The sequence below is a fragment of the Staurois parvus genome, unplaced genomic scaffold, assembly GCF_062004578.1.
Source record: "Staurois parvus isolate SC_StPar_1 unplaced genomic scaffold, SC_StPar_1.0 ptg000048l, whole genome shotgun sequence".
Classification (NCBI taxonomy): domain Eukaryota; kingdom Metazoa; phylum Chordata; class Amphibia; order Anura; family Ranidae; genus Staurois; species Staurois parvus.
The window spans coordinates 20260398-20275960 of NW_028317844.1; the positions used below are offsets into that span (position 1 = coordinate 20260398).

Here is a 15563-nt window from a genome sequence, read left to right on the forward strand (position 1 = left end):
AAATCTTTAGCCTGATACTTATTTTAGGTTAAGCTGGCCATAGATGGATGGAAATTCAAATCAAAATGTTTTGTAAAAGTCGTAGGAAAATTTGTATGAAAACTCAGAACATTCAAAAGATTTTGATTGCTTTTAACATTTGAACTTTACCAAGAGAAAACCCACATACACGGTTAGAAATTCATTTCAGAAAAAATTTCCATCCTGCCCCGAATTTTCTTATTACTGCGGTCAAAAACAAACTTTGATCTTTAAAGTGTTACTGAAACCACAACAGTAAAAATCAGTCTGTATATGCAGTAAAGCATGCTTGTTATACTCACTGTGGAACCTAAGGGGTTAATCCTCTGCATTGTGTAAAAAGGCTGTTTGATCCTGTCTTCTCTGATCCTCCCCTTTTTCCAGTGTCCCCCTCTTATCTCCTGACAAGACATATCGTGTAGAGACACTCTGCACATACTCAGTTTGGTGTGTATTGCTAGAGAGGTTTTTTTTTCTCTTGGGAGGGTGCATATGATCAGCACAGGGCCAATCAGCGCTCCACATCCAGAGGTCAGTGGTTCTGCATCCTCCTAGAGAAGAAAGATAAATCCTCCTACAAGCTTTAGCTAGTGCTGGGCTGGACACTGATAGAAGTCACAAGACTGCTCTTAACTGCTGATGAGAAAAGGTATTTAGCAGTTTATATTTACTAGAATAATTGCATTTCCATGTTGTGTGTACTATTGGGAGACTAGACATAGTGAATGCAGGGTCCTGGGTTTAGTAATACCTTAAACGTTTCCGCACTGCCCTATAGCAGAAATACTGCTATGGGCGGCACGGTTGCGCAAAATCACGTGTATATATGCAAGGTTTTGCAGTTCCAGGTAGGGGGCGTGCACCTCGGCTGTCAATCAACAGGTCCCGGTTGGTGATTCCCCCCCAGCACCTAGCAATCTTTGAGTATTTCTGATGGGGGAGAAATCTGTATGTAAACAATACAGATTTCTCCCCTGTCATCTCCTGCACACTGCTTTGTATAGCTCTGCGTAGCAGAGCCATACAAAGAAATGTGCTTACAGTGTAAAGCACACACAGCCCACATAGTAGCACAGCACACAGTTAACCCTTTAATCGCCCCACATGTTAACCCCTTCCTGCCCAGTGCCATTAGTACAGTGTGCTATTATAAGTGCTTTTTATTAGCACTGATCACTGTATTGGTGTCACTGAGGATGTCAATGACACCAAGTCAGTTCCCCCCAGTTCCAGAATGCCCGCTGCAGTCCCACTATAAGTTGCTGATCGCCGCCATTACTAAAAAAAATTCCAGTATATATACTGCCATTTGTAGACGCTATAACTTTCATGTACACCAATCAATTTACACGTATTGGGATTTTTTTTAGCAAAGACATGTAGCAGAATACATTTTGGCCTAAATTTAGGATGAAATTTGAATTTTAAATTTTTTTTTACTGGATATGTTTTATAGAAAAAGTAAAAAAAAATGTTGTTTTTCAAAATTGTATTTTTTCGTTTATAGAGCAAAAAAACAAAAAAAAATGCATAGGCGATCAAATACCACCCAAAGAAAGCTCTATTCATGGGGAAAAAAAGTACATAAATTTAATTTGGGTGCAGCATTGCATGACTGCGCAATTGTCAGTTAAAATAACGCAGCCCAATGTCACAAAAAATGGCCTGGTCAGGAAGGGGGGTAAATCCTCTGGAGGGCAAGTGGTTAATAATTAGGAAAAAAAGACAAACTTAGAACATTTTGTTCTAAGAATTTTCATTTGAAATTCTACCCAACTATAACCAGCTTTATAGAGAGTCAATGGGGTTGATATACTAAGCTGTGGAGGCTGTTCACACAACAAAGTGAATGTGGAGAAGTTGTTCACTCTGAATGCACACTCATGTGCAAGGAATATTTAAAAATAGAAATTTTGGGTAACAGAAGAGAACACAGTTCACCTTTAGTAAACTCCGTAAACATTTAATTAGCAAAATAAATGGTCCTCACTCCTTTTCTAAATTATCCCAAAACTATAAGGCCTCGTTCACACCATACATGTAGAAAAACTGATGGAAACGAATGCGCAGATTTCACCTGCAGAGACATCACTTTACATCAATTTTCATGCGCGACTCAATGAGTTTTATATACGTTGCAGATTCCTGTGCAGACAAAATGCCCACGTGATACTAGTGTTGTGGTGTGAACAGGGCACATAGAGAGCAATTGATTTTGTTGTGCCCTTGCAAAACGAGTGCAGAAAAACTGACGTATCTGCACCATGGTGTGAACAAGCCCTTAAAGGAAGAGGATCAGCCAGAGAACTAGCATTTTAAGAATCTGTCAGCAATCACAATCTTCATGTTCCTTTCAGGGAAGGTTTTCTTTAAGAACAGTTTTTCATTTCACAGTATACATAATATCTGGAAGCAATAGTAAGGCCTCATGTATCTGGGCATCAAATCCATACACGTTGACATTGGTACATTTGTCTTCCTTTTTTTACATCTGTCAGCTGGTGCAGCAGATTTTTTTTTGTACCTCATGTCAGCTCTAGGGCACACTTGGAGATGCAAATGTATGCAGCTTGTATTCGCTGCCATGCATCCTCGTGCTGCTTAGGCATGTGTTCTGTGTATATAACAACCTTCATTTCCAATACCAATGAACAGAGGCGGTCCTGATCCTGGCAGTTGACATGAATAGAGGATGAATGTACTGGGTGTGAAGATATGCGTACTTGGCGCTTGAGTATATGAAACCTTAGGGAAATGTGTGACAGGAAGTGTTCTTATAATGGAAATCCCTTAAGGTAGCTGGTCAAAATTCTGAATATGGTTTGCATAGTGCATTTTCTCAGAATGATTGTCACATATGAATCTAATGAAACAAGGAATACCATCAGTTATGAGCTGCCACTGAACTTTTCCTCCAATTTTATTTTCTTCAGTATTAATATTCACCTCATTGTTTTAAAGTGCATGTACTCCCTTCTATTATTTGCTCCTTTTATTCCGGTAAGTAAACTATTAAAGAATCTACCTAAGAGCGAGCCACGTGCCTTGTGACACCGCTTTAGCTAATCCACACCCTCCCTTCCAGGCCATTCAAAACAAAGGCATGTGCCCTGCACCCTAGGTGGATCAGTTGCTTGATGGACAGCGGGCTCTGCTTTTATGTACATTGTACATCCAAATTGGAGTAAGGGGTTAGGAATTGCAGCTCTTAAGAGTAGCCATCCCCCCTTTTTCAAGGGACCAAAAGGAATTGGACAAATGAATATAATCATAACTAAAATGTTCATTTTTAATATTTTGTTGAGAATCCTTTACTGGCAATGACTGCCTGAAGTCTGGAACCCATGGACATTACCAAAGACTGGGTTTCCTCCTTTCTGATGCTTTGCCAGGCTCTAACTGCAGCTGTCTTCAGTTGTTCTTTGTTTGTGGGTCTTTCTGCCTTTAGTTTTGCCTTCAGCAAGTGAAATGCATGCTCAATTGGGTTGAGATCAGGTGATTGACTTGGCCATTGCAGAATATTCTACTTCTTTGCCTTTGAAAGCTCCTGGGTTGCTTTTGCAGTGTGTTTTGGATCAATGTCCATCTGTACTGTGAAGCTCCGTCCAATCAACGTTGCTGCATTTGACTGAATCTGGGCTGACAGTATATCTCTAACCACTGTAGAATTCATCCGGCTGCTTCTGCACATCATCAATAAACACCAATGACCCAATGCCACTGGAAGCCATGCATGCCCATGCCATCACACTGCCTCCACCATGTTTTACAGATGACGTTGTGTGCTTTGGATCATGAGCTGTTCCAAGCCTTCTCCACACTTTTTTCTTCCCATCAATCTGGTACAGATTAATCTTAGTTTCACCCATCCAAAGAATGCTTTTCCAGAACTGGTCTAGATTTTTTTAGATGTTTTTTGGCAAAGTCTAATCTGGCTTTTCTATTCTTCAGGCTTATGAATGGTTTGCACCTTGTGGTGAACCCTCTGTATTTGCTTTCATGAAGTCTTCTCTTGATTGTAGACTTTGACAATGATACCCCCACCTCCTGGAGAGTGTTCTTCACTTGTCTGGATGTTGTGAATGGGTTTTTCTTTACCATAGAGAGGATCCTGCAATCATCCACCACTGTTGTCTTCCATGGACGTCTTATGCCTTTTTATGTTGCTGAGCTCACCAGTGCGTCCTTTCCTCAGAATGTACCAAACTGTTAATTTGGCCACTCCTAATGTTGCTGCTTTCTCTCTGATAGAATTGTTTAGTTTTTGAAGCCTTACAATGGCCTATTTCCCTTGCATGGACAGTTCCTTTGAACGCATGATGTAGCTTCACAGCAGTAGATTCCAAATGCAAATACCACACTTAGAATCAACACCAGACCTTTTATCTGCTTAATTGATGAAGAAATAACAAAGGAGTAGCCCATACATGGCCATGAAATAGCTTTTGATTCAATTGTCCTATTACTTTTGGTCCCTTGAAAAGGGGGGATGGCTACTCTTAAGAGTTGTAATTCCTAAACCCTTCCTCCAGTTTGGATGTACATACCCTCGAATTAAACCTGAGAGTGTGCACTTTCAGCCCATATCCATTATATAACTATAGCTTGAATATGTTTTGGTAAATACCTGAAAAAACTTAAATTGTACCTTTGTCCAAATATATATGGACCTAACTATATAATAATGTGATGATGAGGGCGAATGGGGCATTTTGCTGTTGGTTTATTTATCGTTTCACTTCCTTTTTAAGATGAATAATTGTACATAGTAAAATCTCCCCCTTCACAGTTTTAATGAAAGGTTTTGTTAAATAGCTCTGTTATTTGTGTTTCTCTGTTGCTGGAGGATTAGTGTAATGCAAACCAGCAGTTTAGTTTGCACAGAGGAATTTTGTGACCACATCAAAGGAGTGGAGCTGAGATGCAGTATAGCAGTAAAAATAGTCTGGTTACTGCACAATTGTAAACATTTTCTTCTATAGAGTCCACAATTTGATGACTTTTTCTGTGGTTTTTCATAGGGAATACATTTTCTCTGTTTTCTTCTCTACCGTTCTGTCTGTTCATTTGTGTATTTATTTAGTGTTTGCTTTCTCTAACATTTGTGTCTCCATTTTGTTTTTTAAAGGACCACCCTCAGCACCACAAAATCTAATTTATAATATCAATCAGACAACAGTGACCCTGGAATGGAGTCCTCCTGCAGACAGTGGAGGAAGAAACGATGTTACATATCGAGTCATATGTAAACGCTGCAGCTGGGAGCAGGGGGAATGTGTACCCTGTGGGAATACTGTTGGATATGTGCCGCAGCAAAGTGGATTAGTAGATACTTACATAACTGTTGTGGACCTTGTTGCTCATGCTAACTACACCTTCGAAGTTGAAGCTGTGAATGGAGTATCAGACCTGAGTCGATCCCAAAGGCTATTTGCTGCAGTCAGTATCACCACTGGCCAAGCTGGTATGTATTCATGATTACATTTAAATATTCTGCTTAAGCATTATTAGGCTTTAGCTCTGCTAGGTACAGAGTTTTATATGAAAGGCATTGATATCCACAGATGATCACTCGACAAACGTTTTATGCATTCAAGTGGTTGTGAACCTCTGACATGAAATATGAACAAAACATATCCCCTTATAGTGTGTACTCTCAATACAGAGCACTAAGTGTCATTTCTGTCTGCTGCCTTGTTCCTCTGCAGTCTGCATGAGTCACTTTCTGACAGCAAGAGATTAAAAGGTGACAGGAGAAGGACCTCCAGCACACAGCCTGTGAGTGACAGCCTCAGCCCTGTTCTTGTGTGCTGTGTAAAGGTGGGTGTGTCCCTTCCCTCCAATCAGTTGTCCCCACTGAGCTCTGCAGACTCCCACCCCCTCCCACCCGCTGCTTTTTGAAAGCTCAGACAAGCAGCATAAATACTGCACTTTGAATGGCTGTAGAGATGGATAGAGATAAAAAGGTACAACATTTGTAGGTGGATTTGTTTATTCTCTGTTTTATATATGTGAGGAGTTACAACCACTTTAAAAATATTTATTTCAGGTACTTATATAGCGCCGTCAATTTACGCAGCGCTTTACATATTATTATTATTATACAGTATTTATAAAGCGCCAACAGTTTGCTCAGCGCTGTACATTACACATGTGTGTATATATATATACAGTCATGGCCGAAATTGTTGGCACCCTTGATATTTTTCCTGAAAATCAAGTATTTCACACAAAAAAGGTATTGCATTAACACATGTTTTGCTATACACATGTTTATTCCCTTTGTATGTATTGGAACAAATATAAAACAGAGGCAGAAAAGCAAATATGACATAATGTCACACAAAACCCCAAAAATGGGCTGGACAAAAGTATTGGCACCCTTAACTTAATATTTGGTTGCACACCCTTTGGAAAACATAACTGAAATCAATCGCTTCCTATAACCATCAATAAGCTTCTGACACCTCTCACCCGGAATTTTGGACCACTCTTCCTTTGCAAACAGCTCCAGGTCTCTCTTATTGGAAGGACACCTTTTCCCAACAGCAATTTTAAGATCTCTCCACAGGTGTTCAATGGGATTTAGATCTGGGCTCATTGCTGGCCACTTCAGAACTCTCCAGCGCTTCTTTGCCATCCATTTCTGAGTGCTTTTTGACGTATGTTTGGGGTCATTGTCCTGCTGGAAGACCCAGGATCTTGGACGCAAACCCAGCTTTCTGACACTGGGCCCTACAGTGCGACCCAAAATCCTTTGGTAATCCTCAGATTTCATGATGCCTTGCACACAGTCAAGGCACCCAGTGCCAGAGGCAGCAAAACAACCCCAAAACATCATTGAACCTCCACCATATTTTACCGTAGGTACTGTGTTTTGTTCTTTGTAGGCCTCATTCCGTTTTCGGTAAACAGTAGAATGATGTGCTTTACCGAAAAGCTCTATCTTGGTCTCATCTGTCCACAAGACGTTTTCCCAGAAGGCTTTTGGCTTACTCAAGTACATTTTGGCAAACTGTAGTCTTGCTTTTTTATGTCTCTGTGTCAGCAGTGGGGTCCTCCTGGGTCTCCTGCCATAGCGTTTCATTTCATTTAAATGTCGACGGATAGTTCGCGCTGACACTGATGCTCCCTGAGCCTGCAGGACAGCTTGAATGTCTTTGGAACATGTTTGGGGCTGCTTATCCACCATCCGGACTATTCTGCGTTGCAATCTTTCATCAATTTTCCTCATCCGTCCACGACCAGGGAGATTAGCTACAGTGCCATGGGTTGCAAACTTCTTGATAATGTTGCGCACTGTGGACAAAGGCAAATCTAGTTCTCTGGAGATGGACTTGTAACCTTGAGATTGTTGATATTTTGCCACAATTTTGGTTCTCAGGTCCTCAGACAGTTCTCGTCTCCTCTTTCTGTTGTCCATGCTTAGTGTGGCACAGACAGACACACAATGCAAAGGTTAAGTGAACGTCTCTCCTTTTTATCTGCTTTCAGGTGTGATTTCTATATTGCCCACACCTGTTACTTGCCCCAGGTGAGTTTACAGGAGCATCACATGCTTGTAACATTCTTATTTATCCGCAGTTGTGAAAGGGTGCCAATACTTTTGTCCAGCCCATTTTTGGAGGTTTGTGTGACATTATGTCGAATTTGCTTTCTTTCCTCCCTTTTTTTGTTTTGTCCCAATACACACAAAGGGAATAAACATGTGTATAGCAAAACATGTGTTAATGCAATACGTTTCGTGAGAAATACATGATTTCCTGGAGAAATATCAAGGGTGCCAACAATTTCGGCCATGACTGTATATATGTATATATTGTACAGTCACATCAGTCCCTAACCCTCAAGGGGTGTACAATCTAAGGTCCCCAACTTGCGTTCATACATACTAGGGCCAATTTAGACAGGATCCAATTTACCTACCAGCATGTCTTTGGAGTGTGGGAGGAAACTGAAGTTTTCGGAGGAAACCCACGCAGGCACAGGGAGAACATGCAAACTCCAGGCAGGTGGTGCCGTGCTTGGGATTCGATCTAACGACCCAAGTACTGCCAAGTGCTAACCATTTAGCCACTGTACTGCACCAAAATAGAAAAATTGTTACCTAATGTGTATCAGTCTGCTCTCAAAACTGTGAACTTGCTTCCTATGCAATTGCTGACCTATTTCTGAAAATGCTGCTTGCCTGGCAGGCGTACTTATCCTGATTTTTAGGGGAAACCTATATTGAGAACCTGATATCCAACTCCACTTAGTACGTTTTCCACTTTGAATAGAGTGGAGAAACGTCATTGGTATGGGTTTTATGTTTTCTGTGGCCTCTGTAAAGGTGTTTTATGTGAGAATTTAAATGCTGTTTGTTTCCCTCTACAGCAGGTTTGTCGTCTTCTGCTCTTCTGTTTGGCACTGACCACCTAAACAGGAAATGGGGAAGACACAGACATAGGAGTTGATTTACTAAAACTGGAGAGTGCAAAGTCTGGTCCAGCTGTGTATGGTAGCCAGTCATCTCCAGTTTTAGTAAATTAACTCCATAGCATTATTATCCCGATGGAGGTTCTAAATGTTCCTCACTGTACTAGCAAATGTATTTCTTTTCTAATTCTACTTCTGCCCTCATTGGGTATAAGGGGAGTGGAGTTCCCTTTCTTCCTGTTGTGTCTGAGACCCATCAATTAGACAGGAAGTGAGATGTGAAATAATTCTCATTCAGAACTGCTCAATCCTGAGGATGCTCGACTAGATATATTCCAAAGGGTGCTTGTCGTGTCTGCAACAGATGATGCCAAGCAGAAGCAGTGGTAAAAACAGTCATCAGCACTTCAAAATTTATTATAAACACAATGTGACATAAAGTCAAAATGCCAACATTTCGGGGTCTCAGGGTCCCTATCCTTATGGTGACTTACTGACAGGTGGGACTTTTTCCCTCTCCTCCTGTTCCATCTGACAGACATCAAATAGGCTCAGTGAGAAAATAAAATCTCCCAAATATGGGCACAGACAGCAGTCGAAGTCTTTTAGGGATCCTAATCATTCTTCAATCTATTTAAAACAGATAACCAAAAATGGTTTGGAGCTGGGCTTTAATGTTACAATGCTGGGTATAGCTCTGTGTTAAGGTAGAACTGTAGGCCAAACTTTTTTTTTCACTTTGGATAGAGCAAGGGAGGGTTATAACTCCTGCCAGATTTTGTTTTCGCCAACTGTGTCCCATTGCAAAGATTTTCCTTTTGCTTCCTGTCCCATAGCCAAACAAGAAGGGAGAGGAAACCCTTTGTAAGTTAACAGAATTCCTTGGGGATCCTCAGGGTACCAGAATTACTGTCCCCATTGAAAGATTTCCCCTCTATTTAGCTGTAAAACACTCATAACACTGAAAAATGTGGCAAAATGCCGCAAACCAGCGTTTGTCTCCTTTTTTTTTAACCAAAAACCAATTTTTTTTGTAAAAAAAAAACAGCTAAAAAACGTGAATGTGGAAACATGCGGGAAAACACAGCTAAACGAGTCAAACCACCGCTACACGCTAATGCAAAAACGCTAAAAAAAGCTGCAAAACTCACTTTTTTAAGGTGACTTTACACAGCTAATGTTACCAGAGTTATCAAAACATCCAGTGTGCATGAGGGACTTAGGTTTACAGGTTTTAGTATTTTAGTATTTGGGCTGGGAAGTCAACCGTGCTTTTAAAAATACCTCACATCCCTTCCTATGACCATATTATTAACCTCTTGGCGCCAGCTGAACGCAAATGGGCGGCCTCCCGGCATCTGGGCCTAGATGCCGGGCGGCCGCACATTTGCGTTCTATTAAAAAAAAAAAACATATGTGCTGAGAGTGTGCGCTCCCAGCACACATTTCTGGTGAGCATGGAAAGGTCACGATCTCCTCTTTTGATCGGGACTTTTCCCGATCATGTGACGGTGTGTCACGGTGGTCACTTGACCCCAAACCACACCCCGCCTCCAAGCTTCTAAAACCTTTAAAGGGTCTGTTCAAAACTCTTTATAAAGTGCACTTTTAAGGCATACATACTGTACAGGGACATGATTAAAAATTAATTTGTAAATGCATTGAAAACCAATTAATCCGTTCCGGAGGTCAGAAAACAGTAAAAAAAAACTCTTTATAAAGTGCACTGTAGCCTCCCTGGCGGTATTCCCGAGTGTAGCTCGGGGTAAAGTTTCAGTACCACAAGCGGTAACCCTGAGCTACACTCGGGAATACCATGCAGCGCTGCTCCGGGATCTGTTTTTCTCTTACCTTGTCCTGCGCTCCCGCGATGTCCCGCCTGCAGTGTCCCCTGTAATGTCCTCCGGCGGATGCAGGCATCTGTCTTCTGGGTTCCGTCCCCTGTGACGTCAGGACGTACAGGGGGTGGAACCGGCGGGAAATTTGAAAATGACAAAAAGTGACATTCACTAAATTCACTAAAATCACATAGTATAACATTACTGTATCAAAGCATTTCACATACATTTTGTCCCTAGTGCTTTGTCCTGTGCCCTGCCTGCATTTTTACTGTTCTTTCTGCCTGGAAACTGAGAAATGTCCATGGTGTCCAAAAAGTGTCCCTTTAGGTCAAAAGCGGTTTAGATCAGCTAGAGAACAGCGATAGTAAATAAGAACCACTTGCAGAATTGAGTGATAATGATTCGTGGGGAAATTCGTCATCAGACACTGAAAACGATTTTGGACTTTACGATGTGCAAACTTGGTGCTATATTTCAAATGTCAGTGTTTTTGGTTTGATTATATTATTGAATTAAATGTATTATTATATTATTATTTTTTATGATTATTTATTAAATTATAATTTATGATTTTGTGTTTCAAATTTTAACATACCTGGGATGTTTACTAGACTCTTGTTCGGACAGATTTCAGTGAGTTATTCCTAAAAATTACAGGCCTACAATAAAACAAATACATATTTCCATGCAAATCAATGCACCGCTTTGAGCACAGAAATATGGACATAATCAGACCGCTAGGGAGATTAAAGGCATAGTACTGTACAGGGACACAATTAAAAAAACAATTTGTAAATGCATTGAAAACGAATGAATCCGTTCGTATTGCGAAAAAAAATCGTAAACCGAGCCATTACATTACAGAAAATTACGTTAACTGAGGCATTCGTAAACCGAGCTATGCCTGTACCAGAAAGGGGGTATGGGCTACAGGTGTTTAAATAAAAGCGTACCTATCCTAAACTGTACATGATTAAATGCGTGTGAGCACAAACCTTGTTGACAGCTGTCCTAACTAAAATGAGTATATTGCAAACAAAGCAGTTATCAACCAGAGATTAAATCTCATGTTTGCAATTATTAAAATCCCTTGATCTGCATCTGAGCTTTAATTGTCATCTTTGCAAACTATACAGTGAGCTTTTTCCATCCCCAGCATTGTCCCAGCTCAATATTTTAATAGCCGATAGGACAGATTTTTGTTGTTCGGCAAGTTATTCAAATGCAATGCTGGGTAGAATGTTAAATGAGATTTACAGAGCAGAGACGTGTAAAATTTGCATGTTTTTGTGTAAAATGCAGTTGTTTTGAGAATGCATGGAATTGATGATTGGCTCACGCCGTTCTCAAATTTATGTCAGAGACTAAAAGATTCACTGCTCCAAGGATAAGAAATAATTCAGCTACAATTGTTGGCAACAACTGACAGGAAGTGTAGGAGGTGGAGGCTATCTGTCCTTGCTGACACCCTGGGAAGCAAGCTAATCAATTGCAAAGAGAATCCTCCTAGCAAATCACATTGCTAGAATACCTTAATTGAGAACTAATAAGGATTTAACTGTCAGCAACCAATTGTTTTTTAGCTGCTACTGCAGCAGTTATACAACACCTGTACTAGGAGATTCTAGGACGTAATTATCAGGTTACAAATGTATATCAGGAGAATGCCGTAAAAGAAAACTCTGTATTACACAGTTAATGCATATAAAGCTTATCTATAAAAAAGGATTATTTTTGGTGGTCAATCTGCATTTATTGGAAGCTCATAGTGAGCTTAGGGAAATGAAAAAAGCTTATCAGAATTTAATTTACTAAAAAAATAAGGGTAAATATTGCTGTTAAATATTGATCAGCAGTTAAAAGAATTTGTGTTGTCCTTGCTGACCTTTACTTCTAAAGAAAATGCTAGTTGCCTGACTGCATGCTGACCTGGTGCCTTGACTACTCTTCAGTATGTTGGTTTTTGGCTCTATGAGCTTTGGAAATACAAGTATAACCCAAACAGTTAAAGTGATTTCAAAGGCAGTTTTTTTTTATAACAAACATGTCATACTTATCTGTTCTGTGCAATAGTTTTGCACAGAACATTCCCAATCCTCCACTTCTTGGGTCCCCTGCACGCACTCCTGGCCCCTCCCTTCTGCCAAGTGCCCCTAGAGAAAGCAACTTGCTATGGGGGCACCCAAGCAGGCTCACTCCCGAGCTGCTGCTCTGTGTCCATTCACACACAGAGCCGTGGTTCAGCCCCGCCCCCTCTATCTCCTCATTGGCTTACCAGCTGTGATTGACAGCATGGGGAGCCTGCTGTCTCAGCCAATAAGGAGGGCGAGTTCCCGGGAAGCTGAGGCTCTTATGCACATGGACATGGGGCTCAGGTATGTATTAGGGGGCTGCTCCACAGAGAAGGTTTTTTCCCTTCATGCATAGAATGAATGAAGGTAAAAAACCTTCAGCCTTTACAACCACTTTAACCCCTGGCTGACTAGCAACCAAACATTTCACTTTGCTACAACAATTAACCTGAACTTTGTGCAAATATAAAGAAAAAACACCAGGTAATGCAGTTGTGTATTCAGCTCACAAAAAATGTCATGAAGGTGCCCTCATCGATCACCTCACCTCTCCATATATTCAGTATCTAATGCTTGATTATCCAATGGCGATATAATAAAGAGGAATGCTTAGCTTGTTCCCCAGCCCTGCAGTAGCTTGTGTTCTCCTTCACTCCCTCTCTAAAATGTGGATGGACCCTCAGCATTACCATGCACAATGCAGGATCAGTGCAGGTCTTGCATTGTATGTGATGACACTGATGAGCAGGGCAGCTACAGGACTAAGAGAAAAGAGATGGCTTTATGAGGCTGGATGCCAATACCCAAAATGACAGTGGAAAGCCTATGGGATGGTAGATTAGGGTAGATAATACTCTATTACATCCTCCCTTTGGAAGGGAAAATAATTGCTAAATATGCAGTTGATTTATGTTTTTAACTACTCTTCCATTTGGCCCCAGGCTGCCTTTAATGATTCAGTCAGTGGACTTTCTACAGGTGCTCTGACATAAGGATGGGCATTTTAATGCCATATCTCATTTATTGATACACGAAGCACTGAAAATAGAACAAAAGGTTGTAACATTTTTACCAAATTGATTTACTTGTCTAGCAGTTTACAGGTAGATTTTTTGGCTCATACTGTTAGAAATACTGTCCTCTACAAGTCTTTGAAATGATCAATGGTCATGCAGTCTCCATTCATCTGATGCAGAGGGACCACCAAACTCACAGCATGTGAACCTTTTTGCTCTAATTGCCACGTGTGACACTGAAAGCCCCCAGATGATAGCTGCCTGACTGAACATCTGTTGAATTATACACTTTAAATGTGAAACTACTCAGAGGTTGTTTATTTTAGTTTATAAAGTCAGTTATTACCTACATACTGTAAAGTACACATCTCATAATGGAAATAAATGGGCTGCTATTGCTTACCTTTCTCTGAAAATGTTACTTCCCTTTCTGGTAGGGTACTGTCTTCAGTACTTTTTGAGTCGCCAAAAGTCTTTATCTGCATACTTGTTCTGGTTCACTGCCTTGTAGTATTAAATGAAGGGATAAAACACTTCGTCACATGCCATGACCCTTATGACTAGGTTCTGTGAGCTGCGTTTTACATAGGCAAGACAGCCCAATCATTTGAATGGGCAGTTGCGCCTCCTAAAAACACATGGAAAACGTCTCTGCACCATTTTTGAAAACTCTGCTTGTGCGGAAACTGCAGGTACAGTGCGTTTCCCAGTGTGGGATAGCTGCTCTGTGGTTTCCAGTGCATGGGGTGCCATTAGAATTAATGGCACCCCCACGCATCTTCTGAGCAGCAGCACTTTTTCCTGTGCTGGTGGTTGTGGTCCGCAGCGGCCCTCACCCACATAGGTGTGAACATAGCCTAAAGTAGTATTAAACCCCATAGAAAACAATTATTATATTGTAGCTACCAGTTCTTAGATGTGATGGGTGTATTCATTTACTTCCTTAGGCTTTCTTTCTTCTATTTTCATCCGGTGATCCGGCCAGCAAGTCTGCTATTTTTCAAAAGCACAAGCTCTCCTGCCGAACAGCGTTCAGTTACAGAGATGAGACATACCATTTAGCACTGTCAGGGTTGCTTAAAATGACCAGCTTTTTATTTATTTTATTTATTCATGTAAAGCTTTTATCCTCCCCCCCCCCCCCCCCCAAAAAAAAAGAAAAACTTTTATAAACTGTTTTATAACTGATTATAAAGCGTGAGCTGGAGCTTGTGTTCAGTTTGTTAATGTATTTAAATTTGCTAATACATATAACACTCCCCTCCCCTCCCCCCCCCCCCCCAGACTGCAAAATACTGATGTCTTCTGTGCCCTCTGTGCTCCTTCATCCAGGGTGGAACCACTTTAATACAGGAGGTATGTTACTGGCCAGATCACCAGGGGAAAACAGAGGAATAAAAGCATAAGAAAAAAAAATGCAGCCACCACATCTAATGGTTGGTAAGCTGCAATAAATTGCATTTTTAGTTTTGGATTTAATACCGTTTTAACCATAACCCAAACCATAGGCGTGACCCTAACAACAAAACAAATCCAAAAATTAAAGCCTTCAAGAAGAAGGAAAGGCTATCGCCAAACCAAGTGAATATTGTGTAAATATTGCCTGCCCACTGCTTCTAGTAATGCAGCATACCTCTTTTGTAATAAATAGAGTGAATACCTTTGCTTTAAAGTAAAATTCCTAGCATTCCCCACAAGCAGAACTTAATAGCGCTCCAGAAGTGATTCCCCCATCCATATAGAAAATTAAAAAAAGATATATATAGTTTATGGCTTGCCTTACACTAATCCTGAAACCTAATGTGAAGCTACTGTGCATGCAGGTCACAAACCCTATTCATTCTGTTAGAAACTTTATACTCTTCTTGTCCACTTAAGGTGGAGATACACTTTAACCTTTAACATTCAACCTTACCCCAGCACTCAGCCTCTAACCCTACTCTAAACATACGGCTTAAACTTAGAAAAATACATTTCCAAACAATTCAACCATAAAGTTGTCCATAGACGATTTGAATCTGGTTCAGCAGGAACCGGACGGGATACAAACCATGTATGGGCATGCTGAATGTAGCCAAGCTGACCGATCGATCAATGTAAGTACAACCAGCCTGCTGGATTTTGCATGCGATTACCGCTAGAGGCTATTATTGCCGCTAGCAATAATTACTGTCTTCTCTTGGCGGGGATGGCTC

At 40.8% G+C, this 15563-nt stretch overlaps 1 protein-coding gene across 8 annotated transcripts in view; it reads left to right on the top strand.

The window, feature by feature from the left end:
• The window catches only part of EPHA7 (EPH receptor A7), a 272280-nt gene that overhangs the window by 112573 nt on the left and 144144 nt on the right, over nt 1–15563 (top strand). For all 8 annotated transcript variants that reach the window (XM_089665376.1, XM_089665379.1, XM_089665380.1 and 5 more), the window contains exon 5: nt 5150–5485. In XM_089665376.1, coding sequence (XP_089521502.1) covers nt 5150–5485 — 336 coding nt within the window. The remainder of the gene's footprint in view (nt 1–5149; nt 5486–15563) is intronic.